The sequence below is a fragment of the Plodia interpunctella genome, chromosome 4, assembly GCF_027563975.2.
Source record: "Plodia interpunctella isolate USDA-ARS_2022_Savannah chromosome 4, ilPloInte3.2, whole genome shotgun sequence".
Lineage (NCBI taxonomy): Eukaryota > Metazoa > Arthropoda > Insecta > Lepidoptera > Pyralidae > Plodia > Plodia interpunctella.
The window spans coordinates 6597538-6622740 of NC_071297.1; the positions used below are offsets into that span (position 1 = coordinate 6597538).

The window sequence follows — 25203 nt, forward strand, 5'->3', positions numbered from 1 at the left end:
GAATCCCAATGCTGAGTATATTATCATTTCAGATGCAAGAGAAACCAATGTTGGACAAATCATCATTTCTGTCGCAGGAAATCCACTGCTAGATATATTATGATTTCAGACAGGATCGTTAAGATATTGCTACAGCAAAACTAACTATGGTTTCCCCACTTTGTAGGGGGTAGAGGCCACGTAAGAGGGTAGGTAGTGGTAAAAAGTATGTCAGGCTTTTAAGCAATTTAAAATTGACACAAGTGTTAGCAACAACACACTCGACATGAGAAGCAAATACCTACCTTACCCACCCGTGCAACTTTCAACTAACTACAACTTGATTACTTATCTGATGACCTTGAATGCCCGTGCATGAGCCCGTGTCATCTGATTCGGCATTAGAAAACTCGACGATTTGAAGAAAACAGAATTAAAAAAAAAATAAAATGTTCTACAGAACAGACTAAAAAATATTACGCATTCAGGGGGCACCGTAGCATAGCAGCGGAAGAGCACCAGCACCGGTGCAAGGTTACTGGAGTCTAGGGGAAGTAAGAGTCAAATGGTATAGCCAATAATGTTAAAAAAAAATGTTATAGCCAATCAAAAAACCCCTTCGGTTTTTTGACGCCAGGGTGACATGATGATAGACTTTTGCATTTGGGTATTATTACCTACTAGCTGATACCCGCGACTTCATTCGTGTGGCAGAAAAATTTTTGGTAAGGAGTAAAAATTATTAGAGAAATTTAACTGTACAGACATAGCATAACGATACCTATACAGAAGTTGCTCATACGACTGAAATAGCTGAACCATTGTGGCTCTTCTTCGGGTGTTCCAGATCTTCGATTTTTTTACATCAACAGGAAATGCATCAGGCTGAACATCTTTTGTTATGGCGTCATTTCCATATTTCCTATAGTTTCGCTGGGCCATCATGGGTCTGCATCAGATGTTTTAGATCTTCGTTTTTTATACCTCAACAGAAAATGCTCATCAGACTGAACAACTTTTATTAGGGCTTCTTTTGTATATGTCTTGTAGTTGAGCTATGCCACCTTGGGTCTGCATAAGGTATTCCAGATCTTCGATTTTATTACCTCAACAGAAAATGGTCATCAGGTTGAACAACTTTTGTTAGAGCGTCATTTCTATATTTCCTATAGTTTAACCGTACCATCATGGGTCTACATCAGGTGTTATCTTCGATTTTTATATCTCAACAGAAAATGCTCATCAGGCTGAACAACTTTTGTTAAGGCGTAATTTCTATATTTCTTATAGTTTCGCTGTACCATCATTGTTCTCCATCAGGTGTTCCAGTTTCCAAAATTATATATAACCTATATTATGCCCAGGCTTAATAGCTATATAACAAAAAAGTTTCATTGAAATCCGTCAAATTAGCGTGTACATAGTTTTTTTTTAATTCTTACTCTGTTACTATCGCCTAATTTTGTTTTAATGTAAATATATTCAATGTACAGGATTTTTTTCTACTGTTTTATTATATGTATTGATGATTGTTTCATCAACCGAGAGCCCGACCGACCAGTATATAGTCAGGTGTTTATTTACTTACATTTGTTCTATGGAACAAATATATAGTACGCAGGAGTGGTGAATGTAGACAAATGAAACATGAAAATTCTCTTCAAATAATACTTTTAATTTGCTTGCACACAGCCTCTATTGAGAACAATTTATATGAAAAGAGGAAGCCTGATCAAATAACAATAACAAATATAATTTTGAATGATCACTGACATAAACCAGCAGATTTAAGACATGAAAATGTTAAATCTATGTACCATTTGGTCAAGGGTACAATAAAATAAAATCTTCAAAAAAGTACTGAAGTTTATATTTTGGCATTGTGAACTGTCCAAAACATATACAAATATATACATGCGGAGATAGGTTTGCGTTCGGGCGTAAAGATTTAGTTTGTCTGGAATTGGGGAGACTGAGCTATCCGATAGACTACAAATGTTCTGTGCTATCCGATAGACTACAAGTGTTCTGTAAGTGTCAGCTCAAGCAATCTACTACATAGTGGATAATAATAATAATAGCTACATAATTATTTATTTGATATTTTATTGTTATATCAGGTGCTTTACAAAAACAATAAAGCAGTCCCTTGGTAAAATTATAATAAAGGAATACTTTCAGAACAAATAAAGGTATTTACAAGCCTTGACAATAAGAATAATAATAATAAATACACGCTTTTAAGCCATATTGATGGCACATACATTTTCGATATTTTTTTTATTACATTTGGATAGTAAGCACTATGTTTTATTAACTTTTATGACAAAAATTATGTGAAGGACAGACCTCAATGCCAAGTTCCATACAAAATTCTTGTAAGCCATATTCTATCAGCAATAAAATAAATATGACCAATACTGTTATATAAATAAACACCAGTCGAAGGAAAACAAACATGTATCCATATCTTAACATATATAATTGCTATTCAAATCAACTGTATTAAAAAGTACAAAGATGAATGAGATTAAGAAGGTCCCGTTAGTGTTTCGTCAGTTGTGTGCACATCTCCTGTACTTGCAGTATCACTAGGACGAGGCACGCACGAGGTTGCGGCTGGCACCCGCTCACGCCGCGTCACTTTAGCCACTCGCGTGACCATAACTTATACAAGAATCTAGAATTACGTAACTTATAATAATTGCATAATTATTTATATCATACATCTAAATTCAAGTAACTTATTTTTTATTTCAGTTTCAATATTTTACTTTTTTTTTATTATTTTTTATTATTATTTTATATACCGTAATCTCTGTTTGTTGTTACCACTGCGCGTTGTTGCCGGTGAAATCTGCCTTCACGAATGATTTTGTCCATTATAGAGTAATATTAATGCGTCGAGACCGCTCGGGATGAGGCGGAACATCGAACTAGTACCCCGTCTACTATTCGACATTTTCTTGTTTGCGATTGTACTGCTGCGGGCGAGGAGGCCTGGAGGCGCCGCGGGCGCCGCCGCGCGGGCCTCCCCGGCCACGGCTCTTGAAGCCACCCTGGTAGCTCTGCGCGTTGTCGTTGTATCTGTCGCGACCGCCGTTCTCGTTCTGTTGGGGCGAGTCGTGCGTATCCCCGTTCCCGTAGTAGCTCTCGTCGCCGCCCCGGTTGTGATAGCTGTCCTTTCCATGTCTGTTTTGGTAGCCGTCGTACTGTCTGTTCTGATAGCCGTCCTTGTTGGACCTGCTCTGGTAGTCCTGGTGGCGAGACCGGTAGCCGTCGCCGCCCTGGCGCGCGGGAAAGGCGCCGCGGCCGCGGTGTCCGTTGGGCGCCCCGCGGCCGCCGCGGCCGTAGCGCCGGAAACGGTTCTGGCCGTCACCCTGGCCCTGCGCCTTACGCTCGGACCCATCCTCGCGCTCGGGGCTGCGGCTCTCCTTCCACTCGTCCTCGGGACGCTCCTCGGGCGGCGTGGGCGGGCGCTCGGCCGCGGGAGGCGGCGGCGGCGCTAGCGCTACGTGCGGCACATGCGGCGGCAGCGGCGCGGGCAGCGGTACGGCGGCCGGGGCGTAGCCTGGCATCTCGGGGTGCGGCGGGAAGTGCGGCTGCGGCGGCAGCGGTATGGTGGCCACGTCCGGCACACGCTGGCCCGGCAGCACGTAGTGTTGATTAGTGAACGTCTGCGTGGGGATGGATGCCGGCGGCGATGACTGGCTCGCGATCGGCGGCGGCTGCGGCGTGCCCACTGGACTGTCGATTTCAGACTCTTGCAGAAAGAAAAAGTTCTGCGAACCTATGACTTCGGCGATGGGTCTCTGTTGCGGGTACTGCTGCGCGAAGTACGCGTGCTCAACCTCCTGCAGCGTGATGGGCGGAAGCGGGCGCAGCGGGTAGGCGGGCGCGGGCACCACGCCGGGGGCGGGCGGCACGGGCAGCGGCGCCGTCACCGGGTACACGGGAACCGGCTCTCCTTCAGCTTCCTTTATTGCTACCTCCTGGTGCTCCTCCGCTACAGGCACACAGTTCTCCTCATTCTCGACAGTGACTACTTCAACTGTTTTGTCAAAGTATCCACATCCATGAATAGTAGTCACAATTTCCTTGATTCGGGTGTAAGTTGTTCCCAATACTTCCTTGGGCTTACCATCAATGACTGAGTATAGATGTTCAGCAGCCTTATTGACGTGACCATAAAATCCTGGTTGACCCTCTTCATTAACTTCATGTTTAGGGGTAACTTCAGGATATCTGGAAATTGTAATTAAATAAAACACATTATACAATTTTACAAATTCTCTTGATACACATGTAGATGATAAATTATTAATGAATTATAAAAACATACATACTTCTCAATTAATTTATATCTTATTATATTTTCAGTACACTTACCTACTAATAATGTTAATCTTTTCTCATTAATTTCTAGCTCAGATTAAGAATCTATTAAAACTATTTTATTAAGAAACATAATGACTTACAAGTCATCTAAAATCCTTAAGTCATCTTCAGTTAGTTTAGCAGCACCATTTGTGCCATTAAGAAAGTCATCTCGGGCTTCATTACTGCCCATTTGTGTCAGACAATCAAGGATGAGAAGTACTTCCCGGATCTTGTTGGTTTCTGCTGCTGATCGCACCCATGCATCCTAAAAGTAGAAATAAATAGGTAACTAGTGTTATCCATACTGCTTATAGTGAGAATTATTTAATACAATTCACAATGTTCAAAATACAAAGAGAAATCAGTACAGCCATTTGGTTTACATATAAGAAAGAAAAAAGCCTGTAGGATGTGGTGAAAAGTCAATGGACCTGACAGTCAATGGCGCTTTATAAAGTAGATTGCTGTGCATAAAATTAAAAATGTAAGTAAACATTTCACTGATTACAATGACAAAAGTTTATAAATATATTCAAGGAGGTCTTACAGTATATACAGTACATAGATATATTTAAAAAGTAATAACATTACAGTTGCTGATAATAAGACTTTGCTGGTAAAAGTTAAAACCTACTTTTAAGTTTTTTATTCATTTTGTCAAATATTCATGGATTTAATAAGTACTTCGTAGTACCTACTAATTCCATGCAAATATTGTAAAGTGTAATAGGGACATACCATATGCTACTTGAAAGTAGGTTCTTAATAACTAAAATAAGGATATCTTTGTCACTTATTGTATATAATTAATGACATTTCTACCTTCTTTGCTTGCTTCTTTGCTTCTCTTTCAGCAGCAGTGGCAATCAACTTGATTTGGTTAGACAAGTCTCTTGCAAATTCCAGTGTTTGGGCGACCTCATCATATTTTGCAACAGCTACTCTCTGATCTGAATTCAGCTCTTTTCCAGCTTTTTGCAAATCACGATAAGACGTCAACTTACTCTGTAAAAGATGGTCAACCCTTTAAAAGATAGTGCCCGAGGTCTTACTTCCCTTGAAGACTATTTTCTGCAGGTAGGCCCTTCTTGTGAATGACGTGAGTTGAGCTCACATAGGCCTCTATGGGCAATAGCTAGTAAGAAATAAACTACACAAGTGTTGTATTATAGGTTCCAATACATGCCCTGGAAGATGGATGTTTGGTCCTCCCCATATGGGTCAGAAACAGGAAGCTACAAAAATTATATCATATATATAAATATGTTTTGACTGGTATTTACTATGTAAGAGTCACTACCTAAATTTATAGCTTTCCAATAAATCACATAAAACCAAAGTACTATGCTGATGTAATATGAAACATCTAAAGTTACAAAAACATTTTATAGCTCAGGTGATAATCGTAAAGTACAAAACGCTACCTACTAATAAACAACATGCAGACCTCATAGGCTGGAGTGTTTAGTACATTGAGACGATATACATTTTAACAAAATAATGTAACCACACCTAGTCACGATACGCTACCGCTAAGTTGTTCAAGTTTCTTGATTTCTCTTCTCCGCAAAACGCGCGTCAAGGTTTGTATCGTCAACATTGCTCGAGCACATGTGTGAAAATGGCGTCTACTGTTCGGTGCAACCGCTATTTACATACAAAGTAATAAGTACTAAGACATAATAGCTGTTGTAAGGGGGAAATTTATCTACAACTAGGTAAAAACACTATTCACTGTTTCTTGTTACTGTAAAAGAGATGGCGATGAGAAATGTAAAGTTGATACCGACAAGACATACCTTTCTTTTCTCCAAATTGCGGATTTTGTGTTCAATAACCGTCATGATTTGTCGTACAGGAGAATTATCCATAGCCTCCGAAGAGGCTGGTTTTTCAGATTTTGCATTCGCAGCTGAAGGCATCCTTCACAGGCAACAACTTTTCCTGGATTGGGTATGGTGGTGGTTGAAAAGATAGAGATAGAATTTACATCTATCTATAAAAACAGGCAACTGTCATCAAGCGAACGACGCAAACGTTGGTTGGTAATGTTGGTAAAACTGACTATTGTTGGATTGAACACAGTTGAATGATTATGGCAACATTATGCTATATAAAGAAGCCCTTTTACAGCAGTCAAAGTCTGCAACTAAAAAAACTGTTCACTTGACCAAAAAACCGATGGTTTTGGTGGACCAAAAAATCAAGTCAACCAAGTGTACCCTCCAACTAAGCAGTGTACCTTAATAGCTAAAAAAGAACTTTTTCATAAAATCCACAGGTATATAAGAACATCATGTATGTAATGTTCTCTAATATCTGTGATATAGTCCAAAACAAGAAAATTTGCCGAGCCGCGCGCGAGCTCTCTATTGCTGTGGACATTGGATTTGCGAGTATAGTGATCTGTAAATTCTGTAATCCACTACCTACCCAGCGAGTTTTGTCCGACAAGCCTTGGCTCTGCTAGTTTGTGGATCTTGGCCCTAAACTAAACTTCAATGTCAAAGTCACATCTTTCTTTCTAACTAATCAAATTTAAAATAGTTTGGTAGATTGATTTAATGAGTGTGAGAAAATTGATTAAAACAGTAAAATATTTACATGGTAGAAGTATAAGACTTTATTCATCCATTTGATGTTGTCTTCTTGTTAATAATATTTAAGTTCTGTAATCTTGTGTTTTCTATACCAAAGAACATCAATCACTATGTTTTGTAACTCGAAGGTTAGTAGCATCATAACCTATTTACCGGTGTTTTTTTCTTTATAAATCTAATTTGTACCTAATCATATAAAATAACGCTTCTTAAGTAATGCTTCAAGCTTTCAGCTTTTTGCACACCTATAACGCTTCTATTGAAGGTTAAAATTTCGTATTAATTCATGCATCATTTACGTAAAATTTCGTGTTTATAAACAAGCTTATAATAAAACATGAAACTTTTAATTATATCGTACATGAAATTCGGCTAAATAACACTCCGGTTGTTGGCAAAATGCTGATTCTGAAATTTGACCTTGACCGAATTATTGTCGTCAGGAAGTAGGTACATTTAAGTATTTTGAATGATGAGAGTAAAAAAAGTTGGAGTTTGTGAGTGTGTAATTCTAATGCTTATTAAACATAAACAATTGCACATGAAGATAACATTTTTAGCAAATTTATGAGCATATGTGAATAGTGTTTATAATTGCAGGTTTAATTCTGATATTTATAGACAAATATTTAGAACTTATTGATACCTTTTAAATTTCATTACTAATTTAAAACATTGTTTTATGTGTAATGTTGTCAGATTCTGAAAAAAAGCAAATGCAACCCATTTTCAAGGGTAGAAATGTTATATCTTAGATTTTGGCTGTAAAAAGCAATTATAGGCTAATCAAAGTGATGAGATTAAAATAAAATGATCAAATATAAAATATCTCTGACATAAAAACATTTATCTTTTTGTCTTATACCAATAACCATACCCAAACAATAATGAGCTTTGGTGTCAGAATCATATTAATAGGATTAATAATAATAAAGTTATGAATAATTGAAAATTTTCAGAAATTTCAGTTCTGATATAAAACTTTACTGTATACATGTAAAAATGTTCCCTAATGTGTTCCCTAATGGAGTTAATTTCCTCCATTCGGGAACACATTATGATTACAACACATGGGATGTTGGTTTATATTCACACTTGTGGGGTTGAAATAATACTATTAAACAAATATGTAACCAGTTTTGAAATCCTTACTAATTTTGTTTATATATATATATATATATATATATATATATATATATATATATATATATATATATATATATATATATTTACAATGATAACAGTTGCATGTGTCTTATTAGTTTAACATTAAACATGGGTAAGTGACACTACAGATAATATTATACTAAAAATATTCAAATTATTTATTATCAATACATTTAAAAAAATATATTATTTGTCTCTTACAGCTATGAAAAATATCAAAATTTTATGTCTACCTTAAAGGATTAAAATAATTTACCATTTTATGTTGCATATTTTGCAATTTCACAAGGGATTCAACTCCTAGGGGGACCTAAAATTATGAAAAATAAGAAATCAGGGGCTTATAACACAGATGGATGAAGGAAACATTCTTGAAAATTGTAACATTATGTAGAACTAGCTATTAGCCGCAGCTCTGCCCCGTGTTTCTGAAATCAAATTGTATCACAATCAGCACACTAGTTTAGCTGTGAAAGTGTCATAGATAGTTTTTCACATTTACAATATTAGTATTGACGTATGGCAAATGCGAAATACTTCATCCACATCACCACCTATGCCAGCCTCATAGTTGACATAGTTGGGTAAGTATCTCGCGACGTTGTTACGCATCCATGTACTTTATGCAGTAAAGTTATTTTTGAAAATGCAACTTTGAAGTCTAGATTCTTTTACAGAAATTATAAATACCAAATAAATGTGAAAACGTGTCCATTATTAAAGTATTCTCCTTATCCATAAAGATCAACAATTAAGAAATCAATAAATAAGGGGAATGACTGTTTTACAGATAGTACGAGTTGCACAGCTTGTAAAACTTCCAAATCTTAATCTGCACACAACCTCTGTGAAGTTTAATACACAGAAAACTGAAAAGAGTAAGTATTATTGATTTAGACATATTTCAAAAGTTAAGGGTGAAGGTAGTAATTGTATGTGTATAAAAAAGCTGTAAGTATGTGTATTCTAAAACTAATAATACAATATTTAGAAATCTAACACTATTAATAAACCAACTTGAGGAATGAGTCTCAAATCAGTCTAATTGTTAGAGACCAAGGAATGACCACATATTGAAGAGACCATATTGAAAAACAATATCTGTATGTTGACCAGCCGAATTTTCCCATAAACTAAGGATACTATCAAAATTTTGCCATTTTCTTTTTTTTATTAGTTAAAAAAATATTTAACAAATTATGCTATATTATGTCTTTACATAAATAAAATCCTTTGATTTTATTAGAAAGTGTTTGTTATATGTATATTTATATTTAAAAATGTAGTCACAGTATACAATACGAACTTTACCTAACTTTTAGAATTAATGAATGAAAAATTATTTATTCAAGTGCTCATGATTTTAGTGGCCACAGTATTTGATTTAAACAAACTGTGGCAACTGTCCATACCAAACTATAATATATACTAATAAAATATTTTCCTAGTTAGATGATTATTTATTTTTCGGTAAGAAATGAAAGAAATTATAAAAATCTGATGTAGCGCTATTGTGCTGTTATATAGCACTAAAACACATTTTATTGTTTTTCAGCCATTAACCAAGTGACGCTCCTAGGAAGAGTTGGCGCTGATCCTCAAAAGAGAGGTACAGAGGAACATCCTGTTGTGAATTTCCCTCTCGCAACTCACTTCAGTTACAAATATGAGTCTGGAGATGTACTTCAAAGAACTGATTGGCACAGAGTAAGCATCTTCAAACCTGGTCTACGCGACACAGTCTACAAATATTTAAAGAAAGGACAAAGAGTCTATGTCACGGGAAAACTGTCATATGGGGAAATAAAACTTGATGATGGTCAGGTCCGAACAGCATCAACAGTTGTAGCTGAAGACATTATCTTCTTCCAAGGACAGCCAGTTGAACAGTGAATAGTATCAAATAACATACTTGAAAATTAATTAGTTTTTAAGCATAATGTTACAATGATCGTTATAATTAAAATGTAGCTATTTTCCGATATATTTTTTCAATTAATATAATTTATCTCCTAATCTTTAAGTCGATATATCAATACTTTTAAATACGGAATTCTGACATGTTACTTTGTTGATAAATCATTCATATATAATATGTTACAAAAACTCTGTCCGATCCGAAAAGGGCATTAATTACTTAAAAGACAACTTCAAAAAAATTGAGAACAATTAGGTAGTAATTTTCATTAATTTCCCATTAATCTAGCAAATTCAAAGAAAGTGACATCACTCGCAAAGTTCGACCCAGGGTCACGAGGTCAAATCGTCCGTGTCCCCAGCTGACACCCGCCGCGACTCCCGCGCACCGCGCAGTTCCCCCGTCGCCTGCGCTTAAGTGTTGCCATGTCAGTACCATTAAAAATAAAATTTTATATAATTTTTGTCAGGGGTAATTCTTTGGCGAGATACCTATAGGTAGAATCTATACAAACTTCGGACACGGTTTTTGTAACATATTGTATAGTGCACTTTGAAACTATCTGGGTAACCTCCGCTGGGGAAATTACTATTCAATTGTGTTGTGTGAGTCGTGTGTAAAACCTGACTTTTTGTTTTAGTATATTCTTATTTTTGGAAGTCACACACCCACAGTTCTGATGGATACTTAATTTGGTGATCTTGAGTCTTTAGGAGACTTTAAATAAATGAGAGCGAAATTATTTCTCGAGAACCAGTAAAAGTGAGGGAATTTTCATTCGGGAGATAAGCTTGAAATCTTTATTCTTTCCTGGTTTCTTTATTTTTGATATTATTTCCTGGCTCCAACAAGCAGCTAAAGTAAGGGCTATTTCTTCTCTTTTAGTCGGAAAGATTGATAAGGATTTTGATTACAAGTAGGGTAAAAATAAATAGATGAATTGGATAACATTACTTTTCTTTTATTTTAAATTATGATAATTCAGACACAATATTTAATGTAAAACATTATGTTTATATTGTGTACAATATATTGGAAATAATGACACACATATGTCAACATAGAAATAATTGTAAAAATACAAACTCAGTTGCAATAGTACTTACTAATTACTAGGTACTTTGATAAAGCTCCACTTTGTTTTACAAATCATACATACACTCTCTTTACAGTCTGTTTTATTTAACCTAACTTATTTATTCTTAAATTCTATTATTTACAAAAACATACTTTTTATTTTATTCTCTATGACATTTACCTACATTGATAAAAGAGATCACAGAAAATTGTAGCTGGAAATCTTTGAGTAAAAGCCCTAGCATACTCTATACTTCTACCACTTTATTTTTATCACAGTGGATATACTTATATTCTTTTTGACTTTAAAGGCAAATATATTTTTGTAACAGTTAATAGTTATTGTCTCTTAACAAGGTACCATTATTTTTTTCTAAATAGATAGTTAATTTTTAATAGCTGCCAGATTAAATTCACTGTATTTTGTTCTTAAGTATTTATGGTCCTCGGCAATAGATTCCATGTGGTAGATATAGTTTTTAATCTCTTTGCTACAATTGAAATGGTTTTGCCAAAATGAATCAATGGAAGACAATGTTACTTAAATGATGATACAATTTTAGCTTTTGTTGAGATAGAATAATAATTATTTATTCCATCATTATGCGCTCTTTTTTAGCAAATTACAAATATTAAACATACTATATAGCTAATTAAATTACAAAATGCATTAATGAGCGCGTGGCAGACACGCACATTGTGATATACTTCTTTTGGCAACAATAACGGCTGACACTGCAATTAGTCAGCAGTTGAATGTTCCATTGCACTGTTTTAATATAGTTTCTATGACTTCAACACACATAAACTCTTTTCTGTTTTGCTAACTATTCATGTAATTGACGCTATTAGATAAAATCACTTGGCACAAAGGCATCGTTAAAGGTCCATACCCTGTTTAACTCCAGAGACCATTATAAATCTGTCAAAGTACTCTCAGTCCTCAGATTTTTTTACACATTTAGGAAGACAATAGTAATCCTTCCTGAGAGGAATTTGACTAGAATTTTATTGGTGGAGCTAGTTCACATAAAGTCTATGATCGCTCTGCACTAAAAGTGTCCCGCGTTATTTCATATTGAATTCCATCATTGTTCACATTTTTCACTTTTGAGGTTGAGTGCGTAATGATCACCACTGTAGTCAGATTCACGTTTGAGCATCATGTTGTCACCAATGAGTGCACTAATGCGGTGTTTGTCATGTGGCGAGGGCACCGCACCGGGGTCGACGCGCGCGCGCTTCCTCCATGGCTCCGACGTCGCCATGCTCAGGTCGGTAGGCATGTCCTCGTCTATAGTTTCGTCTTCGCAACGCTCTTCCTTCAGCTCTGTTTTCACCATGGGCTGCGGCACTACTCTAGTGGGGCTCATTTGTTGCCGCAATAACGAGATGTTCTTGATGTTCTTTAATTCTGTAGGATTTCTCAAGAACCTGAAAATAAAAGAATAGTTACTTAATATTGATATTCATGTCGTATTTAATTTAACCTAGATAGCTTGATATCTAGTAACTCATTTCATTGCTATTAGTCGTTAAATATTACTAAGGACTATTGCCTCTAACAGGTGAGTAAGTATTAATCATACTTACTGGTAGCAATGTCTCTCTCCTTGAACTTTCCGTAAAATGTTGACACGGTAGTAGTATCTAAGAGCACGTGACATCTTGTCGTAATTCATCGAAAGATGATTTTTCTGGATACCCCAAAGCTTAGCCAATCCTGCTGGATCTACGATCTTAAAAACTCCTGTTTCTCGGTTCTTCCATGCGATATAATTAGTATATCTCTGTGTCGGGTCATTTAGTAATTGTTGTAGAAAGTCCCATAATAGTCTTCCATCTGAAAGAAAACATGTTTAAATTAGCTTAATACTTATTATTTTCATATTTGTTTTACTTATTTATATGTCTATACATCAAAATGATTTTCGTATTACGAATGTACATAATGCAACTATTTAAAACTTACTTGTATTTGATTCAGGCATATCATTTGGGAAAAATTCCCGATGTTGAGTACGATAATGAGAATGCTGCGCTGGATGATTTTGCGGCGCTGGGCTCACTAGAGGAGCATCTTTAGGAGAGCGTGGAGGCGGCGCAAATTGTGCTTCTTCGTCCGAATCGGAATGATTACTTCCGGAGCTAGCCGCTTGAGTTGGTGCAGTAACAGAGGGTGCATATGTCGGTCCATAGCTAACTGCTTCACCACGTTGTGGACTTCCAGAACTGTCTACTGATGGTGCAGGACTTAAAGTGACAGAGTTAGGCTGCGCAGCAGCTGCTGCTGCGCTATGGAAATGGTGGAATCCGTCAACTGCCCATGTAGGCGTAGGTGGGTGCGAGTGTGGTGATGGCGGGTAAGGGGCAGCGCGCGCTGTTGGCGTTACGGGCGATGAAGGCACTCTTCCTAAAAGTGCTGCATCTCGAACTAACATTTGCAGAACATTATGCAACACATCGCCAGCGCCCGGGCACCGCTCTCCCAAGTCCGTTTTCGTCAAGAGGCATAATGCCTTTCCTGAAAATAAAATAGTTATTTATTATTTGTTGTATAAATCTAAAATCATCAACGCACTAAGACGAATTCAATAACTCCTAAAGGAATTTCATGGATCCTTACCATTCATTTGAAATAAATCCATATCAAAATTGGGCAAGTCGAATTCTCTTTCGCACCATTTAAGGAAAACTGCAACATCCTCTCTTGTCCATAATCTTGGTTCTGGAGGTAAGCCAGCTGGGAGCTGTGCCTTTGTGTCGCCCAGAGGAGAAGGAGGCGGCGGTGCCCAAGGCAGTGGGTACCGCCACAGTAACTCTGTCGGGCTGAATGGCAGCGGCAGCCGCTCCATGCTTGGCCCCGACGGCAGTTGTAGGCTGACAACTTTCATTACGACAATCTGTAAATAAATAAGTAGTCTATTTAAAATATGGGGATTTATGTGAATGTGCTTTGTGTTTTTTCTTATTTAAGTTTCTTTTCTTTCCATCAATGTATACAATAATGTTTCCTAGAAATAGCACAATAACAAAAAAGTGCTCCCTGTTTATGCCATCGTTATGTTTACGATAGTAGTTACCTTTCTTATTAGTCTAAAAGTGTCATCTAACATCCTGAAAAGACGGAGTGATATGAATGTTATTTGTTTTAAACCTAGTTCAATGTGGACGTGGGTTTCCCAATTGGACACTATTGTTATAAATCCAAGTCCAATTTTATAATCAATAAAAAAATAATTTGATATGTTAGCTACCTCAGCTACAATATTTTATTGTTTGCATTATGTAATGCTTAACTTCGTGGAGTCATACGCAATAGGCATTTTGTCATAACTAGCATGTGGGCCGTGGGACCATAGGTATAACATCTCATATCTAAGATTATCTCTCATACGCAGATTATATTAGAAATTTAAAAATAGGTACCTATTATTTTGATTCACAAGTAAGTTGTAATCAAAACAAAAGTAAAATAATACAGAAATAAATTAATAAATACAACTATGCGGTAGTTTATTTGTTGAAAACTCTACAACTAAAATATTAAATGCAATAGGTGAAATACCGTAAAAAGATATGGTTAAAATAATGCGATCTAATCGTACTATTTCCGTTTGCCATTATTATGTGATAAATTTGGGGCCGTCACCTGCTGGTCGCAATTTCGGGAGGATGAATAGGACATTGTTACAATATGAGGGAGAATATTATTATTACATACGATTATACGATGTGCCTAATCCGAGGGGGAGCGTAAGAATAGAGAATAAAAATAATTAAAGGGTGCATGTGCCATTTTAGACGGAAATGGAAACACTTGTTTTGTGTACTAGGAATGAGAAAGTTTCCTTCTAATGTTATGTATTAATCATACAGATGCAGATTGTTGATAAGGTCCGGGTTGATGGGTATGAAACCTATCGTTGCAGTTGTTAGTGACCTAGTTTTGGAGAATTTTATTCCCAAGGAATACAAAACGGGGAGAAGTTGTAACGAACAATTGTTCTTGTTCAACATCTGTACGCTAAGAAGGGGTTACGTTACGTGGTGACGTCAGTGACGTCGTCACCGACAACCTGTCAAACAACCTGTTGAATTAATACAAAGAGCGGTCATACTTAGATGTCTTTATAATATTTAGAGCGTTATTTTCGTTGCCGGACGTGAACATCATAGTTGGTATCGCCTAGTCAGCCAGCTACCTTATCGGGCGCGGTCGGAAATGCGTGAGTCTGCGATAGCGCGCTCTGCGATAAGCACCGCTACTTACCGGCTGAGCTGATCCGGAACTAGTTGCGTCGTCAAATCCTAAGAAGACATAAACCGCAGAATTCAGCACATGTACATCGTCACAACACTAGTAGCACAAAATCCAATGTTCACAGAGCACTAGGCACACGCGTAGCAGCGGCGGTCCCTCCAAACGTGTCGTGTTACGGCACGCCGTAAACCAGCAGCGTATCTGAGGGATCGAGCTCGCAGACAAGCGTCGCAGGCAGCTCTCCGACGCGGACTGATGATGCGGTGGCGGCGCGGGTGGACGGACGCGCGCGAGCCGGCTCCCCTCGCTCTCCTCGTTCCCCGTACTGCCGCTCCACACATATCGTCAAGATAAAACTTCGGGAACCAGACCAAGCAAGACCCATTTTTAACTCAAAGTATACGGTACGATACGAGAGTATATTATTTCCGCAAACCGTTATCGGGGTGGCTTGCTTCATGCTCCATGCCCTAGGAACTTTTACCTATGTAAAAGATGCATGTTTATAAGGAAGAATGTTTAAGATTGCTGTTGTAGAACTCCTTGCTTAGGGCACGCGGAAGTGCTAGTTGTGTGGCGAAATTACGTCAGCGCGCCAGTTTTTAATAACTCGCAATACCTATTTCCTTATTTGCCAAGTAAACTCGGGTGCTACATGGATATTTTGAATGATATCCATATGTAAAATCAGATTTTCTAGTGGGTTAGGGACAAACAAAATATAGTAAACAAACATAATATAACAAAATATAGCATTTAAAAATATTTTTGAAAAGGAAAAATAGATTTGAATTCTCATTAGTTAACGGCGGACTTATTCTATTATCTTGGGATTTACAAGACAAAGTGCAGGAAATGTCTGTGTAGCTCAGCGACGTTTCCTGGTAGTGGTATGGGTTAAGACAATATGATTGTCAACCGGTTTAAACAGAGTTTATTTAGTTTCGGGCTGCTTGTATTTTTGTGAGGCACTTAGTTTACCGCGGCGTCGATATTTTTTCTTTGGTGCCATACCTGATGGATAGATAGGTATATTATATTGAACTTATGGCTAGTGAATCATTAAAGGTGGTTTTCAACAGATGAGTAACTACATTAGTAGACACGTCCCTTGAATACGTCTGCTCCAGTGGGAGCAGACGAGTGGCAAGTTTTAAATGTGTAGTGTATGTGTGTATGTCGTGATCATTTCATGTGTGCCCTGGCCGCCATCCCACTACCGGTTCGAGACAGAAATATTCGGCAGCCAAGACGGAAGTGGCCTCGGAATCTTTACCTGTTGCTCCCTTCGCCCGCCCCGCGCTCCCTGACTCGTTCCATCTCGTTCCCACTCCCGCTGGTTGCGGGTTGGCGCGGCGGCACGCAGGCGTTCTTGTCGTGAAGTTATGTGCAGTAATTTTGAGAATAAAAGACTGTGATGTTCGTCCATACGTGACCGTGACCGCAGAACTTGCCGCTACTTTCTTTGCTGACGTTTTTATCTTATTAGGCGTTTGCTGTTGCTCCAACTCCGACTATATGTTTATTTAGATAGGTACTTACTAATAGTTATGTAAACTCATTGTCTTTGAGTAAATTCCTGTTCTGATGCTCTTGTTCATTTTCGTTTTTAAAACGTTTGAAAATTTATAATGTATTTTCAGGTGGTCTCGTCTGGTCTCTAAATTAACAACAGGTTATAGGATAGATATGTTTATTAACTACATCTCATCAGAATAAGTTATTTTATTGGATGAAATAATTATTATTTAGAATTTTGTTGGTGGATCCCACATAGAAATGACACGAGCAGTTGGTGTCGAATTTGAACACACGCGGAAGTGCCTGAAATAAATATCATCGCGTGAGCGCTTGCTTTCTGTGCTCGTATTTGTGACTTCTGAAGTATTATTATAAATTGGCATTTAAGCTGAACCATTTGCGGAATAAAAAGAAATCAATTCGTCATTCAACTACTCCGATTTTAAAAATCTGGACTAGAGCGCGAATCGTACCTACCCACCTACTTTAAATTATTCCAATGAGATCTAAACAAATAATTTCTTTGTTTTCAAGTCAAGAGACATAACTTTATCGTAACAATTTCGCACAATATATATATATATATTTTCGCTTTGAATTCGATCGAAGCCAATAGCCCTCCTCTAATTAGAATTGGAGTATATAACATGTATTTAAATATCTCTTAAAACAGTTACAAAATTCTAATTTTCGTGACGAAAATTCATATTGAAACGTACGTTAATAGGAAATGGAAGACGTGGAATAGTTTAAGCCGGAAATTAATACGCGCGGAAAGAGGAAATTAGGCAGGCACGGCCCGCGGGCGCCGGAAGTGGGGGGTTAGGGAGGGACGCGAATTTCTGCTCAGCTTCCGATGGCTGCGCTGCGGAAAGGAGCGAACCCAGCGGAAGTGTAGTTCCGTCATGTCCTTTTTTTACTATTTATGATAAGTATCAAATTTAGATATATCTTATCATAAATAGTAATAAGGTTTTGATTACTGTTCGTTTTTCATTGGTTTCTCCTGATACAAGTAATTCGTGTAGTCGCATCCCATGCCCTCAGCATGCGACTACAGAAATTACTTGTACATTACATTACTTGTGTTACATTCACCTCAATGTTGATGTTGATGGGAAAAGCGTAGTTAATACGCCGGAAGTCTACACCGGATATCTATCCATTTTAAATTGCAATCGTATGGAAATTGCGGCGCTTCCTGTGCGCTGACCCGGATAAAATGCATTTCTTATTACCATTCATGTGCATCGTTTAATGTAAGTAATAGTATTCTATTCCACCGATTGGTGGAGGTGACTTGTAGTTACTAAACAATATTTATTGTTGTACCTAATAGACCGGCAATTTAATTTCACATACGCTTTTGTAGTATCTCTATCTTAATCAATTTTGATTTTTGTTTTGCTGGGGTCTTACTGATTGTAGTAGACCAAATATTAAAAATAGACGAAAAGGGAAAGTAGAGCAATCGTTCCGGAGGGGTGTTATATACTTTTAGAAAATGCAAAATTGTAAAACTCGCAGATTCCATGATCTAATTAGGGTTTAGGGTTTAAAATTTCTCAATATTTTAATGAAAAACTGCATAATGTTGCAATGTCTCAAGCAAGTCTCAACGCACTTCCGAGCGTTTACAATCCGACCCCGATTCCACTGTTGTTATTCATGAATTACATAATCAGGTGGCGTTCGAAACTAGGCAACGATGTCACACCGAAAAATTGCGCCACTTAACTTTGCTGTACCACGGTAGCAGTCTAATTCTATTGATGATTGAGTAATATTATAAGCAAAATGTGTAATAATATTTTTTTTATAATCTTAAAATTACATTACTATCAGGATCAGGTCTACAATAAAAAAAAATGATCAGTGTGTTTTCCTTTGTAGGTAAATTCTGCTATTTCATTGTTGAGATAGAATAAATTTGTAGAAATGAATACATTTCATGAACGTTACATAATACATATAATTAAACCGGCACTTCTATGTATTTTGTTAACTTGTATTTCAAGGCTAGTTACATAACTCTGAATTTGTGGTAAAGAAAATATGATTTAAATAAAAAAAAAAAAAAACCTCTCACACATAAAACATTTTAATCGGCTTCATCATTACGAGGAGATATCGTAAAACCGTTTACATAAACATAAACACGATAAATTATACAGGCTGAAGTATGACGTACTGTCATCGAATTTATATGAAATCCTTGTAGATATTGTGTATGATATCATCTATACCTAGTCAAAGTGTGTTCATGAAGATTAAGAAAGCAAGAAATAAACAATTTTTTTTGCATTGAAACAAATCGTTAGTGGTGTTTAAAAATAATCATAACATAAGTATATCACCTTAATATTAAAATACATGAATTATTAGGCATTTAATTTCATTTTAAATTTAAAACCATCAATTTACAATTTAAAAATGCCTTGACACTATAGAATCATTTATATTTTTAAATACCTAAGTAGTATGTATAAAGTCTAGTTTTAAAAGTAGATTCTATTTCTAGTTTTTTTTGTATCAATAAAACTAGCTTTGAATTAAAAAATAACCGATGATATAAAATATGGATTTCGTTTAAATGTGTAAACGTTTGTATGCGACCTTTCAGTTCTCGACGTCGTCGTCGGTAATGACGGTTGAAGAAATCGTCCACTTCCGCCGACCTCAGCCGCCTCTTGTCTTGTGGTCACGCAATGAAAACTATACAAATTAAATTCGTAAGGATTTACCATAGGTATACGTATACGTAGTTACGTTATACATTGTGAGTTTAAAGTAATATTACTTTTTAGAATCAAAATCTTCATTGAATCTACTCAAGAGAATTTTGATTTCTCCCATACTCTTCTTTCTAATTTATTTGCTTTGTTATCGTTAATAGTATAGTTAAAGTCATCCTTCTAGTACAGACAGAAGTATTGCGCAAAGCCTAAACAGAGCATTTAAAATAAACTACAGAAATGCAAAAACAAAATGAAATATTAGGTATTGTTTATCTAGGAATAAAATTTTCGATATCATGTGAATTAAAATTGATTATGAATTGCTTTTACTTTGAATAGACAATTAATGTATGATCCTAACGAGAAACCCCTTGGGCAAGATTTTATACGCACAAGTGTCACATGACAATGCGACCCCTCGGTTTGTCGAGATCGACGTGGTCGAAAAAACCGGGTCGGGAATGCACCCGTATGGAAGAGGGCACACCGTGTTGTGTTGTTCAACGTCAGGGTGTTGTAAATAGAGAACTATATAGTACGATGATTTTTTTCTAGCACTGTTTGCTCTATAACTTCCTCATGTTCGTATTGGTAAAAATAAATCGTCGTTCTAAACAGTCTACCCAACATACCCAAAATCATTGGGTATGTTGGGTAGCTAACTAAAATTAGTCGTGGTCTCAACGCCACAGCACCTTCTACCGACGTAGTCATCATCTATAATTGATTAGCAAATTATTCTAGGCTTCAATTCTTCTTATTCCAAGAGTCAAGTGTTCTAATTGCAAATAATTGTAAATTTGTTTTTTTTTTCGAAATAGATATCTGCCACAACAAGCACATTATATGTGACGCGTTATACATGAATCTGGCCAAGACGGATACTGGAAAATTCTAGTTTTCAATTTATCTGTATCATAATAACACAATTAAATAGTGTGTATTCTTTTGATGTCATAAAAGTAATAAAAAGTGTTACGTCTTGAGCTCAATGGTGTGTCCCAATCCCAATTGAGCCATATGCGCGCGCTCCCACGCGGAGTATACGCACAAGTGTGCGCCAGCGCTACACCAAATACCTACTAACTCGTATCGCGTCCCATGTGTGAGTAAGCAGCTACTTCCTGGTACAGCATGCATGAGGCGTTTTATTTAAATACTGTCTATGTGTGTGTATGCAATATTATATTCGCTCACCTATATTCACAGCGATGGATGATACACAACATTATTACATTAATGACAAGTGTGTGCGTGTCAAGCAAGTCTCTTTAATCTCCATTGTACTTCCTGATTATACGAATGTGTGCGTGAGCCACTTGTTTGAATGCTAGGGCGACTTTATCTCAGCGAGGGACAGAGTGCAGCGTCCTATTACTTTAGGGTAGGCAATGTTCATAATATTTTTTTATCGACAAAGGCCACCCTGGATGATATCACAAATGCTCAAGTTAGATTCCTACACCAGGCAAACAAAGAGCTCGTGTTTACATTCTCATTGGAAACAGGAAGCATAAAGTCCGTTGTAATGTGTCTCGAGACCGAACTCATACGGTTCTTGGTATGAAACAATACCGGTTCCGCTGTGTTTGCAAAACTGCCGCTTTCAGGAAGTGACCGCACTGATTGATTTGCTGTAACTGGATGGGAGCGTATAATTTTGTTGCATATATTTTCTAATGATATCTATTGTTTATATAGTATTCCATAAATCGATATCGATACAACACATTGCTGCTCTAATGCATGTACCATGTAAATAGAGCTGCAAGTGGACAGATGCGAAAACTGGGAGCGATCAGTTTGTGCAATTCGGGAGGGTCGTGTCCCATAGTCCTCTAAGAGGGACCTATGAATTTTCAGTTAAACCCCCGTCGTTCACATCTGTCGTCTACATTAACCCTGGATTAGATTGATTTCCACTATCACGAAGGGTTAAATTATAGTTTCGTGTATAGTACTTATTCACATATGTGAACTTGTGGTATGGTATTACATCGTTTTTATTATCTTCATTGTGTACTGCTATCGGTTATTGGTTATTTATATGACATGTCATATATGAATCAATTCAACAATCTTTGTTTTCAAAATTTCTTATTATCTACAATAAGTAAAGCTTTTTGTCCACCCAGCAATCTCTGACATTTTATTGCCTCTATACTTTCTTATTTTGATTATAACTTTTAATAATGAGAATGAATTCTTATTTATTAAACAATGTTATATTAGTATTCTTAACCTTTTTTATTTCAAGATTTGCTCTTTAAAACTTGAATATTAGACAATCAGCTAAAATTTCCCGATTAAAAGGGATTGGTTATTGGATTATTATTATTCGCGAATGGTTTTCCGTGTAGCAAAAACTGAAGAATAAGATACAGGATTAATTGTAAAACACATTAATTTCCGGAATTTCGGACGTCACTGTCGCATTATGATGGCAGCAGAGTATAATGCAATTAGCTTACGCCAGTTGCGTGTTCCTAGAGGGATGCAACGAGGGACGTACTTGTGGGGTATCGCGACCCCCGCTTGACGTGATGCAGATCGCCTTCGATCTCTTGCCCTTGTACGAGTATGTTGCATAATCCGTACTGAATAGGATTGTTCGTTACTTTTCTTATATTCATGTGCCATTTGCGTTGAAAATCATATTTTACTCACCTAGACATAACAATTAATTTATTTGAAACCTGAACCTATTTCATGAATACCTATAATAGCTAATATCTAGTACTTCCTTAGCCTGGCCAGAATGTATTTATGTATTGAAGTAGGTAGTATTGTGTAACACCATTCAATTAATTTCACAAAATTTGCATTCATATTTGCAGGTAATGAATGAGTCGTGATTTATTATGAAAATAAATGTTTCCTAGAATAACGTCATAATTTATACTTACGGAACATAGTGGATAACTTGATCCTGCCTACTGCTACTACTGAAAACTACTGCTACTACTTACTAGGTGCTAATATTTATGTTCTACTGATGGGCAAAGCCTCCCCCTTCCTTCTATATTTTCTAGAATTTTGTCTCATTTTTATTTTGATTTCCTTTTTTTGTGTTCACAAAATATTGGTTAGGTGTTTGGTTCCCCGTCCCATAAATAATTGGATAATCACTGCATGATATAAACCAAAATCGCCCGCGTCTGTTAGTTTCTAAACTTCTTTTAAACCACGCAACGGATTTTGACGCAGTTTTCATTGTTGTTTACACAATTTATCAACTAACTTTCATATACAAAAAACAGCTTATTAGACCGTGCGAAGCCGTGTTGGGTCGCTAGTAAGAAATAAAAAATATGTTAACTTCTGTCCGCTCTAATTAAGATGGTAACTTGTGACCTGGAAAGTACAATAAATAATTTTATTGTGACCAGAAATTCATTCATAATTAAAAAGACAATTAAATACATATCATTGACTCAATAAAACTATCCTTCAGCGGACAGAAGTCAGAACTGATTAATAGACTATTCAATTAAGTAATGCTCTTTTCCGGTGAACATTATCTGCAATGATTGCTTTTCCTTGGAAGTCATTATTAATTTTTCGAATTAGGTAATAAAATAATAATGATTTTGTTGATGTTGTCTTCGTGAATAAGACAGTCAAATATTTAAAAATCCATTTTGACTAATTTTTAAATTATTAAACTAAATATTTTTAATTTTTAATAAAAGGAATTCCTTTTAATCTATGTTACTTCAACATTGTTTCGTTTAAAAACACGAAACAATGTAAAATATATTAAGTAGTGCAAAAGTATTGTTGCATTATTATATAATATTTAGCTTGAAATGTATGTAAACAAAATAAAAGCACGTACCTACAAATGAAAACTCATTTCAACTGAGATTAACAAGGGTCGGTGTTTTGAATACTAGTCATGCCACCCGTGAAACCTCAGCTTTGTGTAAAGTGTGAAAGGGTTCACTCATTAGGAAGATTGCGAGGGCGCCATGCAAACAGCAAAACATTGTCTGTATCTCGTACGTTGTCACATTGTCTAACTTAGCAAGACATAGCTCGCTGCTACGGCAGTATTGCTTGTGTTCAGAAAGTTTATATTTTCTATCACAAAAGAAACGTGGTTCATACGTGAAGAAAGTGCATTCGGGTTAACTCTTTATGGGAATGTCATCTGTCTGGTTGTGTTGTGTATTACTGAAATTACTTGGAATGGGGGAAATTACTATTACTTCTGCCTGGGAATAATAAAATTCAACAAATAAATATAAATTTTAGATTCATATCATGAAATATTTAAGCAGACAAGCTTTATGATGTCACTATGTTAGTCATCGAATTTAGCTGAAATATTCGGTATTTAATGTGGTCCTCACTCCTAGTAAGAAAACAATAGTCTGGTACAAGTACTTACAAATAACCAGTGCTTCCGCATTTTTTGTTCAAGTCTTTTTGCCTGTCAGTTGCCAAAACAAGATCGGTAGTTAATACATAAGTGAAGTAAATGTCTGATAATTTGACATGTTTTGCAAATATTTTTGTCCGTAAAATGTATCGTAGATTTCTTCTGCTGTTATATTCTTTGAGATATTCAAGTCCCAATCATTGGCCAGTATATTACTTAGGTATGAACAAAGGCTCGCCGAGCACCGACATTAAAGTCAAGCCAAGATGGCATCGAGCAGGAAGTAAAGTAGGAAAACGTTCGAACGTCATTCAAGGTCGAATACGTCTAGTGTTCCAGCACACACATGTCATTACGTGGTATTTCGCTTCATAATTTTCTATTGTTTTCAATTTGTAATGTTTTGGTGGATCTGAATACATATATATAATAGAGTTTGTGGCACCATATTAAGGCATGCTATCTCAAAACATTTGTGGTGGCAAAACGATTTTACTATGTATAATTTCTTATTCGTAGAAGTGGTAATAATAACCATTTTTTATACTGATCAATTACTATATCCAGCCCACTTATAAAACTTACTTTGCATTAGGTGTATTATCTGATTCGTTCGTGGATATTTGCACTATTTAAAACGCCGTTCGCAAAATAAGTGTACAATCCGAATGGATGTATTCTATTGAACTGCAGGTAAGATTTGTGGATCAACAAAGAAACGAATTTCATTCGGCTAAAATATTAACTTTCGTACAATAGGAAACATTATATTTCCAAGTACGAGGCACTTCTTCACTTCCGAACAATAGATTGAATGGGAAACGAAGTGGTAAACAGTGGTTCCTTTAGAGATCCGAGGTTTTGCGAGATGGCCAAGTGCTTTGTTACGATTAGAGTAAGGAAAGAGACGTCCATTTGGGATGATATTTTGAACTGCTTAAGTTTTTCATGATATGAATCATTATCAGCATTATATCATTTATTATGTGTGCGTTATGTCATTGAAATTAAATTTTGCAATTTATCTTCCTTATTCTTTACAGTACCTAAAATCTATTCGGTCTTAATTACTTAACCCATTTAAACAGTTAAGGCATACTTTTGTGGAACATTATTATTTTTAAGAAAGAGACTTTGATCATTTATTTAGTCCTTTTTTATTTGAGGGCAAGTTA

General features: G+C 36.4%; 3 protein-coding genes across 3 annotated transcripts; 1 reads left to right on the forward strand and 2 right to left on the reverse strand.

Annotated features, from left to right (window-relative positions):
- Window positions 1-1633: 1633 nt before the first annotated feature.
- Capr (Caprin) lies at window positions 1634-6406 on the reverse strand. Its single transcript, XM_053744193.1, has 4 exons — window positions 6159-6406; window positions 5182-5364; window positions 4458-4624; window positions 1634-4224 (listed from the first exon to the last, which is right to left on the reverse strand). The coding sequence occupies exons 1-4, from the start codon at window positions 6279-6281 to the stop codon at window positions 2931-2933; spliced, it is 1767 nt and encodes a 588-aa protein (XP_053600168.1). The 5' UTR covers window positions 6282-6406; the 3' UTR covers window positions 1634-2930.
- A 480-nt stretch (window positions 6407-6886) lies between these two features.
- Window positions 6887-10108, forward strand: mtSSB (mitochondrial single stranded DNA-binding protein). The gene is made up of 3 exons (XM_053744071.1): window positions 6887-7087; window positions 8917-9004; window positions 9682-10108. Exons 1-3 carry the CDS (start codon window positions 7070-7072, stop codon window positions 10017-10019), a joined length of 444 nt encoding a protein of 147 aa, XP_053600046.1. The 5' UTR covers window positions 6887-7069; the 3' UTR covers window positions 10020-10108.
- Window positions 10109-10984: 876 nt separating this feature from the next.
- On the reverse strand, window positions 10985-15655 carry aop (anterior open). Its single transcript, XM_053744070.1, has 5 exons — window positions 15395-15655; window positions 13748-14024; window positions 13094-13645; window positions 12715-12964; window positions 10985-12555 (listed from the first exon to the last, which is right to left on the reverse strand). The coding sequence occupies exons 2-5, from the start codon at window positions 14013-14015 to the stop codon at window positions 12210-12212; spliced, it is 1416 nt and encodes a 471-aa protein (XP_053600045.1). The 5' UTR covers window positions 14016-14024; window positions 15395-15655; the 3' UTR covers window positions 10985-12209.
- Between the last annotated feature and the right edge of the window lie 9548 nt (window positions 15656-25203).